Source organism: Nesoenas mayeri (genome assembly GCF_963082525.1).
Source record: "Nesoenas mayeri genome assembly, chromosome: 2".
In the NCBI taxonomy this organism is placed as follows: domain Eukaryota; kingdom Metazoa; phylum Chordata; class Aves; order Columbiformes; family Columbidae; genus Nesoenas; species Nesoenas mayeri.
The window spans coordinates 127,188,736-127,204,501 of NC_137543.1; the positions used below are offsets into that span (position 1 = coordinate 127,188,736).

Genomic DNA, 15,766 nt, shown 5'->3' on the forward strand with positions numbered 1-15,766 from the left:
GGTAATTAGTTCTGCAGCAGCTGATTTCTGTATTTCCTGTGCCTTCCCCAGGTTCCACGCTGCTACATCAACATAACGCCCTTGCTTTTTTCCTGCACTTACCCTGGAATGCTCTAGTTTTAAATGGTCTTTGTTCCGCCTGCTGGCTCACCCTCAACATTCTGACCTCCTCCTTGGCTTTCTTTTAGTCTTCCCTTCTTTAACACATCTGTCAGTCCCTTCTCCACATCAAGCATCTGCTCTGGGGCAGGCATTGGTGGAGCGTGCAGCAAAGTTCCCGTCCTTGAAGACTGAGATAGAAACGTAAACGTGCTGCCTCACGCCAGCAAACCACATTTGTTTTCCAAAACCAGAGCTGTTTAACCGAGTAGCCGTGCACCTGCATGGTCACGCCTAGCAGTGAAACAATTTTCAGCTCTCTGTGGAGGCACAGGTTGCGTGTTGAGGATGGAGCACAACATAGCTTCATTTGGGTGGGTTTGGCAAACAGAGCATGGCAAAGGCACACTGTGCTATACATGGGGACTGAAAGGGACAGTCGGTGCCACGCGGTGCTGGTGCTCTTGCACCCAAAGAGCTGAGAGGTCCCCAGGGGTTCAGCCCCTGGAGGGGCAGCAGCCGCCGTGATGCTTCACACGCAGTCTATGGAGAAGACCCCGATCGTGAGGTCATCCCCTCAGCTTTGCAAAATCTGTTGGACTCCTCATCTGTCGGTTTGACTGGTTAATGAGGCAGCCACATTTTAAATTACTTGATTTACTTGCTAGACTTGTCCTGTGCGTGAGACAAAGGAACTCAAGTTATCTATCCAACTATATAACTAAAACTGAACACACGAGCCCCTTCTCTTCCAGCATTTCATGTGCGAGGAGCATTTATTGGTCCCCGAAAGAGGCTGAGGGATGACACACACACCACTATCCACCACGCGCGGGGAACATGGACACCTGTTCTCAGTGCTTTTCACATCCTCACGCATTGGTGATCTCTGCCTCAGTGAGGCCTTTGGGGGTACACACACCCACCTAAGAATCACAGAATGTTAGGGATTGGAAGGGAGCTTGAGAGATCATCTAGTCCAATCCCCCTGCTGGAGCAGGAACACCTAGATGAGGTTACACAGGAATGTGTCCAGGCGGGTTTTGAATGTCTGCAGAGTAGGAGACTCCACAACCCCCTGGGCAGCCTGTTCCAGTGCTCTGGTACCCTCACTGAGAATAAGTTTCTTCTCATATTTAAGTGGAACCCCTTGTGTTCCAATTTATACCCATTGCCCCTTGTCCTACCATTGGTTGTCACTGAGAAGAGCCTGGCTCCAGCCTCGTGACACTCACCCTTTACATATTTTTAAACATTAATGAGGTCACCCCTCAGTCTCCCCCAAGCTGAAGAGCCCCAGCTCCCTCAGCCTTTCCTCGTTCGGGAGATGCTCCACTCCCTTCATCATCTTAGTGGCTCTGCACTGGGAAGGGACGGGCGGCCACGACCTCTGGCCCTGAGGGCTGAGGACGGCTACCAGGAGCCAGCACCGGTGTCCTCGCTGACAGGGTGTGTCGGGAAGACCCCGGGCACGGGCAGGAACGGCTCTGAGGGAAGCCGTCGTGCCAACAGAGCAGCCGGCCAGCTCCGCGGTGACCCGCCGGGAGCGGGCGGTCCCAGAGGGCCGGAGCGGGGGCACAGGGGCCGGCCGAGGCGCGCTGAACGACGCGTGGCGGGACGCAGCACCGCCGCGCCCTCCGCCGCCGCACCGGCTGGGACTCGCCGCGCGGAGCGGTTCGGCGGCGGCTGCGTGCGTCGCGCCTGCTCCCGCCGGTAGGGGCCGCCGCCGCCAGGCTGAGGGGAGAGGAGCGGGAGGCGCTGAGGTGCGGTAACGGCGCCGGTAACGCTGCGCGGTAGGGCGGCATCTCCCCGGCCTCCTCTGAGCGGTGAGGCCAGGCCGGTGCGGTACCGCGCGGCGCGGGGGGGGGGGGGGGGGGGTGCGGGGGCTGCGGGCAGCGACCTGCCCGGCGGGGCTCGCCCCGTTAACAGCGGGAGGCGGCGGTGGTGAGGGGCGGGGGAGGTGGGGGGATCGTCGAGGAGGGCGGCACAGAGCCGGTTTCCCGGAGTCGGTGCGAGCGCTGTCCCCCGGCAGCGATGTCCTGCGGCGCCTCCGCGCACCTGCTCCCGCGGCGGCGGGAGGCACCGCGCCGCCCTGGGCGGGGGCTGCGGGCACCGCGGAACATGGCTGCCCCGCAGGCCTCCCCCGGCCCGCGGGGGCGGCGAGCCCGGCGGGAACTGGGCCCCGGTGGTGCGGGTGGGGGGCCCGGGGCCGGGAGGGGACTTGGTGGTCGGGGCTGGCATCAGCAGACGCCATCCCAGGCTGCGTTTGCAGTTTGAAGCAGGGCTCCGCGATCTCTGTCCTCCCTGGCTGTGCTCTGTATTAGCTGCTGCTTTCCCTTCTGCTCTTTAAGGACCCGGTGTGGGTTGTGTTCCCTCATCTTTTTGATTTTTTTTCTGAAGGTGCCTCTTCGTCTAGTCACCTTGAAATCTAGATGCCTTCATGTGCGTTTCTAAGCATACTGTTACGCTCAGGTAGATATGTGATGGTTTCATTTACTTGAGCAGGCTGATGAGAAGACGTATCCTCCTGCAAGAGTCTGCAAACCTGAGATCTCTGTGCTACTGTAATAATACTAGAGGCTATGATTAACCTAATTTTCTTTCTTTTTTTTTTTTTTTTTAAATACATTTTCTCCAGTACTGGTAATTAGAGGGGGGAAAAAATCATGTTAAACCAGCATCTCAAACAGAACGCAGCTTTCTTAGTGCCCAGATCTCATGAGTACACGTATATATAAATCTGTCCCTGTGAAAAATATCCTTAGAACTGAGTAAAGCCATCCATACCTGTAAGATATGAAACTTTAGTAAGCCAAGTGCTGCAGTACACCTGGAAAATTCTGTGATGCAAACTATCTGTGTATGCTAAATTTACTCAGTAGTTTAGAAGATACATGAACTCGTGGGAAGTGGAGTGAGTGACTCATTGGTTGTAGACTATTACCGTTTCAGCTATTGGTCTAAAGCTGTTTTAGAATTAGGGATTTAAAGAATCTCTAAGCATGCTGGTTTGTTCGTAATATGCACCCCAAAGCCTCCAGCCAAACAAAAAGAAAGCTCAAAACAAATCCTCAGTCATACATATTTAGGAAGCTGACCTCTATGAACACAGGACTTCCGCTGCTTTGAGGTGAATCAAGACTGAAGTTAACTTAAAACATTTATAGTGCTGTGAATTTTACCAACCAGTTTAGATCCCAGAGCATACATAGACAGTCTAAAAAGACAGGTGTTGTATGGAGGCAAATGCGGTTGGAGGTTGTATATTGATATGAGTAGGCTTTGTCTGCCCCAGAAAAGTATTTCTGATGCTTAGAGTTTTTTTATGGTAACTTCCTTTTTTGGAAGACATTTGTAACTTTTTTTCCTAGTAAAATAGGACATGTCTTAAGCTCCATTTGTTTACTCTTACTGAATTTGATCTTTTTTGGTCAATAGTACTGAGTCTAGCCTGAATCTTGCCTTCAAAAGTCGTCAGCCATGGATGCTTTACGCAGCTTGCATGTGGGAAAGTATGCTAATTTATGCTAGAAGCCTCCAGTAAGAATTTCTTTATTTATTATGGACTTGAAGAGTTGCGAAGCTGGATATTGTCCCTGTAGTGTATTTGCCTTCCCCTTTCTGTAAATTAAGCAGATTGAGAAATTGCACAGAATTGCTGCCTATATACCTGCCTCCCTGTGAGGTACCCAAATGGCTGGTTTCTGCCACACTGTGTTGTGTTACATCCTAACATTTACAAAACTCTTTTGCTAATATTACTACACTTGCTGTTGTTTTAGGTTATATTTCAAACTACACTGAGACTTCCAACAAGATACTTTGATGCTTTTTGGTTTACCCCTTGTTAACATAATCATGTTGCTAACTTGAAATGACTACCAGTCAGTGTGCATTAGCTGGTCGTGTGTGGACGTGGACAGTCAAGACCCAACTGAACCGCCAAACTGGATTGTGCTGCCTCTTTGCAAGGAGGAAAAGCTGCACGGCTAAGTATTATGCAGCAGTTCACAGCTTTTCATTGTGAAGCTGTGTGTTGTACAAAGATGCTTTAAATGCCAGCAGCTCCCGACAGTGATCGCTGCCTCAGTGACAGAAGCAGAAAAAGCAGGTGCTTCTCTACGAAATGGAGAGTGTTAGAAAAATGACTTAGACTGCAGGCTGGTATTGCAGCTATAAAAGGAATAGAGTTCTGTCACTGCTTGGGACTTAATTAAGTGCAGTGACATCCACTCAGTGAAAAGGCTGTATAAATAAAGAATTTGCCCTGTATGCACAGCCTGTGATGGAAATGAGATTGAAATCTGTTGTCTTCTGGATGACTGACCCTGATTTTTTTTTTTTTTTAATAGAACTATGTTTTCATTGACATAATTCAGATTATTTGAGGCAAAAAATAAGATCCTATCTTTTCGAAGATGCGTACTTTGGAAGGTTGGACAAGTATGTATTAGACAATAAAAACAGAACCAATGCATCAAGGGACTGTAAACTTTTTCAACAGCTGATATCTTACCATTAGTTAGGACTTTAAATGCGGAAGAGTTTTACCATGCTCATTTGATGGCCAGTATCTAATTTGTTAGACATTCTTAAGAAATCTGGCAGCTGTTACCAGGAGTATTTCAAATTCTCCTACATACAGCAGCAGAAATATTTTCAGTTCCTTCCAGGACTATTATGCATTTGCTCTGTTAAATGACCAAAGGGGGTGTACTGCTTAGGAAAGCTTTGAAGTGCAACTTGATTTTATGCCTGTGTAGGGAATTGCTACTTCTTGTAATTCAAAAATAAAAGTAAATTTACTGGAGAAAATTACCATCCATCTCAAATCTCTGAATAGAAATTTGAGATGCTGCTCATTTTGAGCAAATTCTTCAGAAATTTTCAACATGTTGTTAATATACCAAAAAAAAAAAAAAAAAAGAGGAAGAAAAAAAGGAGAAAGAGGAGAGTTGAGCATGGCTTGCTAAGTTTCAGCTGCTGATAACTCCTATTAGATATCTTCTCAGACACAGCCGAGATGGACAGATTCAATCAGAGTTGAGTGTGGCACCTTCAGTTGGTAAATTGGTATCATCGTCCATTGGTGGTAAGGAAAGAGTCAAACAGTTTAAGTAAGTCTGATAATGAAAGGTCCAAACTGTGAGGACGTAGAGATCTGGCATGGTTTTGTGGTTTCTATTCAGGAACAGTCTCTGCTTTCTAAATTCTTAATAAATGCAACCTTCCTTTCTCCTGATAAGTCATGCATTAAAACTGTCCAAATTGTCAATTAAAAAAATAACCTTTCAGTGTTTCCTAAGATGGGAACAATATATTATTGTGCCTTTCAGTTTGCTGTCTTTGTTCTGTGCCTGCAGCTGAATGAATTTTGCTTTTCATTTCTGTTTTTGGAAATGTTGCTTTTCTGCAGGATGCAGAGATCACATGTCTCTATGTGCATAAGATATGAAGCTTGATTTGTAAATGGAAATACAAGATTGTCTCAGGCACAGGAAACGTCTTAATTTGAAAGTTAAAATACAGGGTCAAAACCAACAACTAAACCCTGAACAAAGTTTTCACAGTTGTATCTGACCTTTCTCCTGCCACTTCATTAAAAATATGGAAGAGTTAATAATAAATCATGTGTGGCCTATTCAGTATATTCTTCCCTTCCGACTGAGACAGTCTTGATCCAAATCTGAGGATCCTTTTTCAGATGCTGCCTCTGTTTTTAATTGTAAATGTTTCTTGCAGGTTAGGTCACTTAGCCTTTCTGGTAGCAATGAAAACAGATTTATTGAATTCTTTAAGCATTATTGAAATAGTTCAGAAGTATTAGCACAGCTGGGTTTCTGTTTTGTAAAAGCCAAAAATATAGTGAGGAACAGTCATCCTTTAATACACAGAAACAAGTTGTGTGTTTTTGTAAAAGGTTTAATGTGTTCTCTGGACTTCAAAAACAGCTCGAATCTCTTTTGCAGTATGAATATTAAAGAAAATGCTGTCATCATAGAATCATTTTGGTTGGAAGAGATCCTCAAGATCACCAAGTCCAACCATAACCTAACCTAACTCTAGCACTAAACTATGTTCCTAAGAACCTCATCTATGCATCTTTTAAACCCTTCCAGGGATGGTGACTCAGCCACTTCCTTGGGCAGCCTGTTCCAGTGCCTGACAACCCTTTTCTGTGAAGAAAATTTTCCTAACATCCAATCTGAACCTCCCCTGACACAACTTGGGGCCATTTCCTCTTGTCCTATTGCTTGTTATTTGGGAGAAGAGACCAACACCCTCCATGCTACAACCTCCTTTCAGGTAGTTGTAGACAGCGATAAGGTCTCCCCTGAGCCTCCTTTTCTCCAGGCTGAACAGCCCAGTTCCCTCAGCCACTCCTCATCAGACTTGTGCTCTAGGCCCCTCACCAGCTTTGTTGCCCTCCTAATCACCAAGATGCACTCAGAAAGTACCAGCAAGGAATTTAGCAGCCTCTGCGTTTCTAGTACTCAAAGCACCTGTTCCAGATCTTTTTTTTAATTTGAAGACACCATGCAAGTGAGGATGGAGAAATTAGGCCATGTGATCAGTAAAACTGGTGTTCTGAGCAAACTGCTGTGGAGGTCTGAGAGGAAACCCCAGCGTTAAACGTCCTGCCCTTGGTTTTGTGGACACCAACACCGTGATGTTGATTATCACCAGCATTAATAATAGGTTATCTAGGACAATCACAACTGAAAAGAAAGACTGGGGGTTAGGAGAGCTCCAGACTTTTCCTTGTACAACACTTCGGTTATGTCTGTATTTCAGAAAGCTCAACAGTTACACCAACAAAACTCTTGAAGACAAACTTAGAAAATGTTTGGAAGATGAGTTTGTGTGATGTATCTATGCAACCTTACTAAGCTTAATGAAAGCAAAATGTTTTCATGGTTCCATCCATCCTGGAAGACTTGCTAGCATAGCTATGCTGAGGAATGAATTCAGCAATTATGCTTCTAGGTGAAGGTTTGACTTGATCAAGCTGAAGTTTTGCCAAAATCATGAGTTAAATCATATCAATACAAGGCAAATTTTACAGGTAAATTCTGCTCATAGTAACATGAGGCGAATGCTTTTCGGTTATCAGTGCTGCCCACTTGGTCTCACTGGACTTTGTTTCCTTAATGTGTACTTGAGTGTTGATTTCTTGTGAAGAGGAGCTGTAATGGTGGTAGCTGACTTCTCATGTAATGTTTGTGTACTGGTCTGGTGTTCCTTTACATGGTGGTGACTGGATGTTAATTTTTTAGGCAAGAGGCTGTATTGGTGCAGAAAACAAAAAATTTGCAGAGTACTAAGGGCAGAACTGTTTGTACATATGCATCACTTAACAGGTCCTAAATAATGCCTTGTCAGGAAAGGAGGAGCTCTACACATAGGAATAGCTACCTCAGATTTTTTTTCATTTAGTGTAAATCTTAATTAACATTTGACAATAAATCTTAATTTACATTTCAGAAACCTCAGCTAACCAAGCTTGTATTAAAACCAAAGGGGTTTTGCGTGTTATTTTAGGAGCATCTTTAACTTTTCAAGAGATAGAGTTGCAGGGTGTTGAGTTAGCAGCAATTTTAAAAGTGTGAAGAGCAAATACTGGTTCCGTTCTCTAAGCATGAGTTAAATTTCAAGACAAACCCTTTTTTGGACCATGTTTTCTCATACTAATCATTTTTTATTGCCTACTGCTTCCTAGTGAGTGCTGCACTTTCATTATAAGCCTATTGTTTAGTTTTACAATTGAAATAAAAGACAGAAAAGAACTTACTATTGGCAAAAGCAGTTTTACAGTGTTAGAAATAAGCTTTGGAATTGCTTGAACAATAAGTTATTAGAAGAGCTTCAAAACCTAATAGTTCATAATACTGGATTTTTGCTTTTAGTATTTTTTTAATAAATACGACATAGCGGCTATGAAAGCTACTGTTGGCAACCCAGCTTTCATGTAGTTTGGAACTCTGTTAAAACTAGTGATTACTTCATGCTTAATGTCTTCAAGGTATTTTCACAAACAAGGAAAATAAGTTGACTTGAAAAGAGTTTATCTATTTGATATGGGAGGCTGAAGTTATCCTTCTGAGAAGTAATTTTATTGTAGCAGTCAAATTCTTGAAATTTAGAAAGGATTATTTCAGTACCAAATCTCAGCTTTCAGAGAAGCAGTACAGTTATTGTGGAAAACAACAAGTCTTGAGCAAGTCAGTATGAAAATCTTCCTTTCCCTGGTTTGAACTCTGTCTTGCAAAGCTCGGAGTGCTTTGTTGTTGGTACATCGCTATTTCAGTTTTCCTGGGTTAGGGGCAAGGCTCCAAGACACGCTGAATAATTGATGCCCGTGCCTGTTTTCCTAGGAGCATGGCTTCAGTCGCTGACAGTCATGTGTTTGTGAGGGGAGGATGGGATACTGCAATCTGTCCCGTGTGTCAGTTCCTATAATAGTATTACTTGTCTATTCCTTTTTTTATAAGTGAAAAATGACATCTAAATGAAGCTTTCATTAGGTTGTCACAACCTTTTTGTATAGACTTAATGAATAACAGTTTTATTCCTCATTGACAACACTTGAAAGTCTCATAGTGGACAAATTTTGATGCAAATAGTGCACATTGTTCCAATTAGAATGTATGGCCCCTCTTAGCACACATTATTATGTGTAAGATCCTCATACTGTGAAATGGAGAATACTGTAGAGTGAAATGTTCCACATCTTGATATTTTCAACCTCAAGATCATTGTTTCATGTCTGTCAAGATTTATGGGTTAATTTTCTTGAGATGGAGGTAGGCAATATGTTCACTCTATTTCAGGAGTATAGGGATGTTCAGGTCATACCTGTTGTTTCACATCGTGATGTTTGGAGACAGACATTGCCCAGTAGATGTTACTCCTTTCTTTCTACATCGAAGTACTTAGGAGCTCATCTGTTTTAGCATTGACTGTAATGGTGATTCATTCATAGAATTAATTTGGTTTGACAGTCTCTACATGAAATTTATCACAGAGAAGATCTTAATAAAGGAACTTGTTAAACAAAGCTTTTTCATAGTGTCAGAACACAAATTAAGCTAAGTACCATAGTGACCAGAAGACTCTGGAAAAAATATGACCATGTGCAATATTGCATCTGTGCTGTAGAACATATTTGTCAAATAAAAAGATAGCAAGTGGAGTATATTACCTTGTGACTGTCGCTCAGAACTGCTTTTCCAATCTTTGTGCCCACCGTGATTCTAGGTCACCCAGGTGTGATGCCTGTTAACTGCCCAAAACTGCAACAGTTATTATTTAGTGGCATAGCATGACTTACAGCTTTTTGTCTATTTCTAGTGCTTTCATATTCTGAGTGGTTTTGGGTATAGCCCAATACCGGCTGTATGGTCCCTGTTTGTCTTAACTTGCAGTGGCCCATTCATGAGTGTAACGTTCTGCAATGAAATCTAGGGCTTGTTGACATACAGTGTAGGTTTACCTCTGTCTACACCAAAACGTAGGTGTTAGGTATGATCTGTTGAGAAAATCAGGCCTGTATGCTAATGTGCTCCATGCTAAAAAACTCTGGCTGTGAATGTGCAACGAGGTGTTCCTTGAGATTTATTTGCAGTCATTTCCAGTGTTTTCTAACATTTTCGGGATTGCCTGTCATTGAAGGAGGAGATGATTTGTGGGGAAAAAAAAAGGACTAGGGATTAACAGTAGGTGGTTTTGTAAGTTAGTGCACAGAGGTACTGTGAAGGAGGAGTATTCTGTTCCTCCCATAGATGCTGTATGGTATAGAGTCAGGATAGTATCTTGTGAGAGGGCAAATAGGTGGCGAATGCCTGAAAATGACAATGAGGACAACCTGAAGTTGAATCAAGGAAAAAGGAAAGTAGAAAAGTAGAAAAGTCCTGCTTAGGTAGCTGTTAACAGACTGCTTTAGTTACATGATGGAGGAAGACAAAGTTCAGTAGTGTTCTGAACAAACATAGGTTGTCGGTGTATCTGAGAAAATGCCATCCTTGCCATATTTAAAATGAACCAAACAAGGTTCTAGGAAAAATTGCTACCTAGCAAACTAAGTAGATTTAAACTGTAGTAGGCTGCTAGCTAGCTTCATTCTCTAGAAATGCAATTAACAATCCGCCGTGCCAATTCTCACAACAATCATGTTTTCAGTACGAGCTTGTAACATTCAGCTTGCAGTGTTGAACTGTTACATACCCCCCTGTATAAAATACACTGTGTGTTCAAGTGAACTCTAGTTATTGAGTAGTTCACTCATACTTTCATGTTTTAAAAGTGGTACTAAAATGGCAATTTGTTTTTCATTCAGTAGCTGTTGGTATATTTAAAGGGAAGAATCAAAAACCTCACAAATACAAATGAGCCTGCTTTGTTCCAAGGAGGACTTAAGACTCAGTCTGTAGGTATGTAAAAGTCTGACTCACGTACCTCCCAATTCATTCAGTAGCACAGTGCTGAAGCGTTTCTTCCCATCTTTTTAGGCCCACCTGTCAATATGTTTGGTATGCAAGTTGAAGAACTTTATGTGAAGAAATTAGTACTGTGTATCACTTTAACCTTTCTTTCTAGGCTGTTGGATGTCTAAGATCTTTCTGCTGCCTTATGTAGTTCAAATAAATCCATTTAGTTTGTGTTTAGAATAAAGAAAATATTTATTTTGAACACTGAGATCCGCAGTAAACTTGCAAGTTATTCTAGATTTTGGCTGGTCTGGCAAGGCATCAGAAGACAAATTTAGAGCACCAAGTGATGACTTACCTGAAGGTAGATATGAACTCTTAGGGTGTTGGAAAGCAGTTATGTTGACATCACCAACACAGCAAAATAAATGTACATACTCAGAATAATTCATAACAAAATACTAAATGGTTTCATTAGTGATGAAGCTCAGGCAATGCTCTGCATGGTGTATTTCAGTTTAATCACTTCTGCTCTCATGACTTGCAAATGATAGCTGGCAGTTGAAGTGGGGCTTTGTCTTGGTGTCTGTCTGCAAAACACTCATCTAGAACCGGTAATGTACCAAGACTTACTGGCACAATATGCAAGTCTGCAGGTAGGTGTCCTCTGCTGGGTGTATTTTATCAGCTGAAGTCATTCCAGCTTATACCTTTCTCACTGGTCAAAACTCGGCTTGTATAAAGGAGTTGGTTTGTTTCCTAATGCATACGCAACTCACCTGGCTGATTATTCTTGTGTATAATCTTGCCTAAATGAAAAAGTTGTATGGGTTCCCTAGACAATTCATCACTGCACATTTTGTTGGTAGAGGACACTTTTAATACACCTTCTCTTGAAGTTTTTTTGCAAGGTTGAGCATCAGTGTGACCTGTTCATAGTCTATAGGCAAACTCTTAATGGATTATAGCCTTTATCCAAAAGGCATTCTTTCTTTGGTTTAATATTCAAAGCTTGCTATTCTGTGAGAAGTGTATGCTCAAATGGTTCTGCTTTAAAAAAAATAGTCAAATTTGAATGGTTTGAAAGATGTCCAAGTTAATGATCAAAACCAGCCTTGCACACACCCCCGCCCACAGCATTGTCTTTCAAATAAACTAGCAGCTTTTGAGGGAAAACTTTTGATTGTAGTGGTTGTTACTAAGGAGTCCAAATGCGTGCAGATATTTTTAGTTTTTCAGGATATCATGGAGAGAGAAAGGGAACACATTTGTTCATTTTGGGACTGGAATTTCTGATGCAACAATAAGATCTATGAAGATACCTTAGACATTTGTGTTGAGTGCTATTTTAACAAGTGATAAACTCCCTACATTTTTATTCTGTAGGTGTATGTGACAGAAGTTTCTCTGAACGTGAAAAAAATGTCAGATATGGCATGTACATAAGACCACCTCTAGTAGTGTCGTAGTCCTGAAACCGTTTACATTTTTTATTAATATATTGTCATTGCAAACACTTATTTTAGAGACTATTCACATTAACTTGCATAAACAAATAAACTGCAATCAATTAACTTCAGGCAAAGAGCAGCAATGCAGACAAACCACAGAGGAAATAAAGTGCAATTAGTGCTTCAGTCTCCCTCTAATCTGAGTAGATAAATTGATGGACAGTTTTTTATATAATTGTATCTATCTTTGTTCTGTTTCTAGTTACGCCATTGTCTTCCCTCTGAAATCCCTCAGACATGTTTTCTCTTTCCTTTTTAAAAAATTTAAACTGCATGGGAACAGAGAGAGTAAATTATTTAAAATTATTCTGTGTCTCTACACTTGTCTGAGTCAGCAGAATACATCTAGGTCATATGTTCCCAGACAACTCTGGTGCAGAACTCTCTTTTTTTTTTCCTTTATGTGGGGACTAAGTAGACTCATTAAGGTACAGTCATCTTGCCTTTATTCCTCTTCTTTGTGGCCTCACAAGGCTTGGGTGAAAAATGTCTGAAAATGATTGTAATTCTTTTTATTAAATCCAGATAAGCTTCCTCTGAGCTGACCTGTTTTTCCATTATCACTGCAAAATCAACTGACAGATAGAGGGAATGCATTGTCTCTTAGCTACGACAAATAGCGGTAGACTGAATGATTGTCGAATGCATGCAATTAGGAATTCAGCAAACCCTGCTTCTGTTTTTTTCCTCCTTTTTTCCAGGATGGCTGCAGCTCCCCCAAGTTACTGTTTTGTAGCCTTTCCTCCATGTTCTAAAGATGGCCTGGTGGTGTTTGGAAAGAACTCTGCACGGCCAAGGGATGAAGTGCAGGAGGTGGTCTACTTTGCTGCTGCAGATCATGAACCGGGAAGCAAAGTTGAGGTAAGTGTGAATTGTTACATTCAAGCTGTGAAAAATAACAATTATTGGAAGTAATGAATGCTGTCTTGTTTTCTCGTCGGATTGTAGAGTTCTTGTTCCCCTCACTCAACTTTCTTGAGTAGAGAGGAGACAAGATTTTTCAAAGTCCTAAAAGTGAAACTCAGAATGTAACATCGTTGTTTAATTGAGAAAAAAAATCTATGATCTGTACTTTCTCCAGCAGACAGGCTGAACTGTTCACATCTTGAGTTCCTGTACCGTGTAGCCTGTCACTTTCCTTTTCCTTTAAAGGGAAAAATATCCTGGCTAACTAGAACTAGAAGCAATTTTTCAAGGTTTGTCTCTTGCCACATGAATTGTTTTCATTCATGGTTGTTGACAGTTGTAGGGGGGGCCTGACTACGCTGAGCATGTTGCAAAACAGGTACCCAAAAATCTCTGCTTCAAAGAACTTGTGCTCTAATAAGGGAATGTGAGACGAGGAAAGCAAGAGCATAAGCTTTGTAAGCAAAACGTAACTCTTGTACCTGCAGTTTGCTTTGATGACATGTTCTGCAGCTGAGGCACCTGCATTGTGGTCAGTTTTCAGTGCTGTGGCTTCTCTCTGAATCCAGGCTGGGCGTGGAGTCCTGAAGCTAGATGTTGATGCCATGGATGCAGGTTGAAAGGAACCCTGCTGGAAGTAACTTTAGTTATATTCTGTTAACTGCAGTTTCACTTTAATGGCAGGACAAATGAAAGCATAAGGAAATGTGGAAGGGTGAAACAAGGGGACAAATGAAACAAGAAGACAGGAACAGGGGAAAGTGTGCAGCAAAGGTAGAATGAGGAGTCTGAGACAGCAGAAGGAAAGACAAGTGAAAGACTGGTGAGGATAGCCATTTTAGCAGAGGACTGAGAGCCTGATCTGCGCTGTCAGGAACTTTTAGAGTCTGCAGGTTCTTGCTCTGGCTGGCAACTGGAAAGCAGAAACTGTGAGGTTGGTTCCCTGCATTCAGCTCTCTCCTGGCCCTGTGGCTGTGCAGAAGGCTGAGGACACTAGGTGTTCTGCACCAGGCTGGTGTTTCTTATCCTTACAGGTCCTTTATATCTATAAGTGTTGCCTCTCCAGAAGAGATCCTAAGGCCAGTGCTGGTTTTAATTCTGTCTTTCAAGTAGGACAATTTCCACGTTTTGGAGGATTTGGTGCTGTTCTTTCTAACAGTTAATGTTCTCTTGATTCCTGTTGCTACCAACATCTGGTACATCTCATACATTATTAAATGGTTTAATCTTGGGTATAAAGAAATGCTCTAACCCTGTCCAAAAGCACTAATTGCTGTCAATTGCAGTGCTGTATTGGGAGCACTGTTGTAGACCTGTGCTACTATACAGAACGTGAGTGTGACAATAAGACAAGAAGAAAACTTAAGAGCAGGGGTTTTTTTAGGCTTCTATACATAGAACTGGAAAAAAAAAATTGCTATTGTGGAAGAAGAACTTCCAAAAACTGCTCTGGAGTGTTTATGTCCTTAAAGAATACTTTGTAAGAACTTAATGTTAGAGCACTTGATTCTTTTGGTCTCTTTGCCTTGTATCTTATTCTTTGATGAGATTGTTCTAATTTGTTGAAGGGTATAATTAAGTCATATATAATCTATTATGAACCCTCTCCCACTCCATGATTAACCAGTTTAATTTCTTTTGTAGAATTCAGTCATAAACTGGTGTCTTTTACCAGTCCTTCTGGAAGCGGGGAGCACAATCCCTTTGCCTAGCACACTACAGTTTGTAGATTTATTCTCCTAACTGATATCTGCAAGCCTACAACTTAAATGCTGATTTTTTTCTTTTCTTTTTTTCTTTTTTTTTTTTTAATAATTTGTTGCAATGTGGTGAAGGTGCACTTTTAGACAAGGGACTGGAGTGGGCTGATAACTTTTTTAAAGTAGGGGCTTAAGCCCTAATTAGGTGGGTGCTTTGGCTTCTGCTAGTCTGTGCTACTGCATAACTCTTCATTAGCTAGCCTGAAGTTTTACAAGTACAGTGGTGTACAGAAACATGCAGGCTCCAGATGTTTAGATGTTTACTGAAATTCTTCCTGTTTCCTCCCAGCACAGAATAAAAACATGTTCAGTTACTTTGGGTGTAGTGCAAGCAATCACTTACCACTGCATCTTTGTCGCACTCAACACTAAGCTGGTTAAAACAAGATACTGATTTTAATTGTTTTTTGGGGTCTTAAGCCTATCTGGCAGCTTCCCACAGCCCTTTACCTGTTCTCCTTTGGACAGACCTAACCATAGATGTAGTTGCTAGTTTTTCTTTAAAGTTCAATGGGTTTTTTTCCACCTTCAGAGAGAGAGCATGTGTTCAAACAAGTCTAGAAAATATCAGTGTTCTAGAATAATTCTCTTTAGAAACAACCCTTTTAAAAATTTACTGTACAAACTGGCCACTTCAAAGGTTTTTAAAAAGTGTCATAATAATATCCTTTTCTGTGAGAATTGTGAAAGATACACTGAATCAATGAAAGCTGTACAATCCAAGTTTTAAGCAGCTAAATTTGCTTCTAGATTTTCATGTTTTATGAACTTAAAGACACCAGTGAATAAGAAGTTTGCAATTTCGAACGTGCTGACTCTCTGTGATAGCAGAACAGAAGTCAGGTCTTCAGTTTTTGCTAATAAGCTGAATTGTATGTATTTCTCCTACTACAGGGATGTGTCTAAGGCTACTCTTGTTTTACAACAAATGCATACTTACCTAAAGGCAGAGCTTGAGCAAATTGTGTCGATTCCTTGTGAACTTAGTGGTACCTCTAAAAGTTAAGAAAAGCTTTAGGGAAGGGCTTGAGTTCATCTGCTTCATGTTTTTTAAGTAGCACGC

General features: G+C 41.9%; 1 protein-coding gene across 1 annotated transcript in view; it reads left to right on the forward strand.

Annotated features, from left to right (window-relative positions):
* Positions 1–12,739: 12,739 nt before the first annotated feature.
* Positions 12,740–15,766, forward strand: part of SCRN1 (secernin 1) — a gene marked incomplete at both ends in the record, with an annotated part of 28,009 nt that continues 24,982 nt past the window's right edge. Inside the window, one exon of the mRNA XM_080364295.1 lies at positions 12,740–12,898. Within this exon, the coding sequence (XP_080220421.1) occupies positions 12,740–12,898 (159 nt within the window). The remainder of the gene's footprint in view (positions 12,899–15,766) is intronic.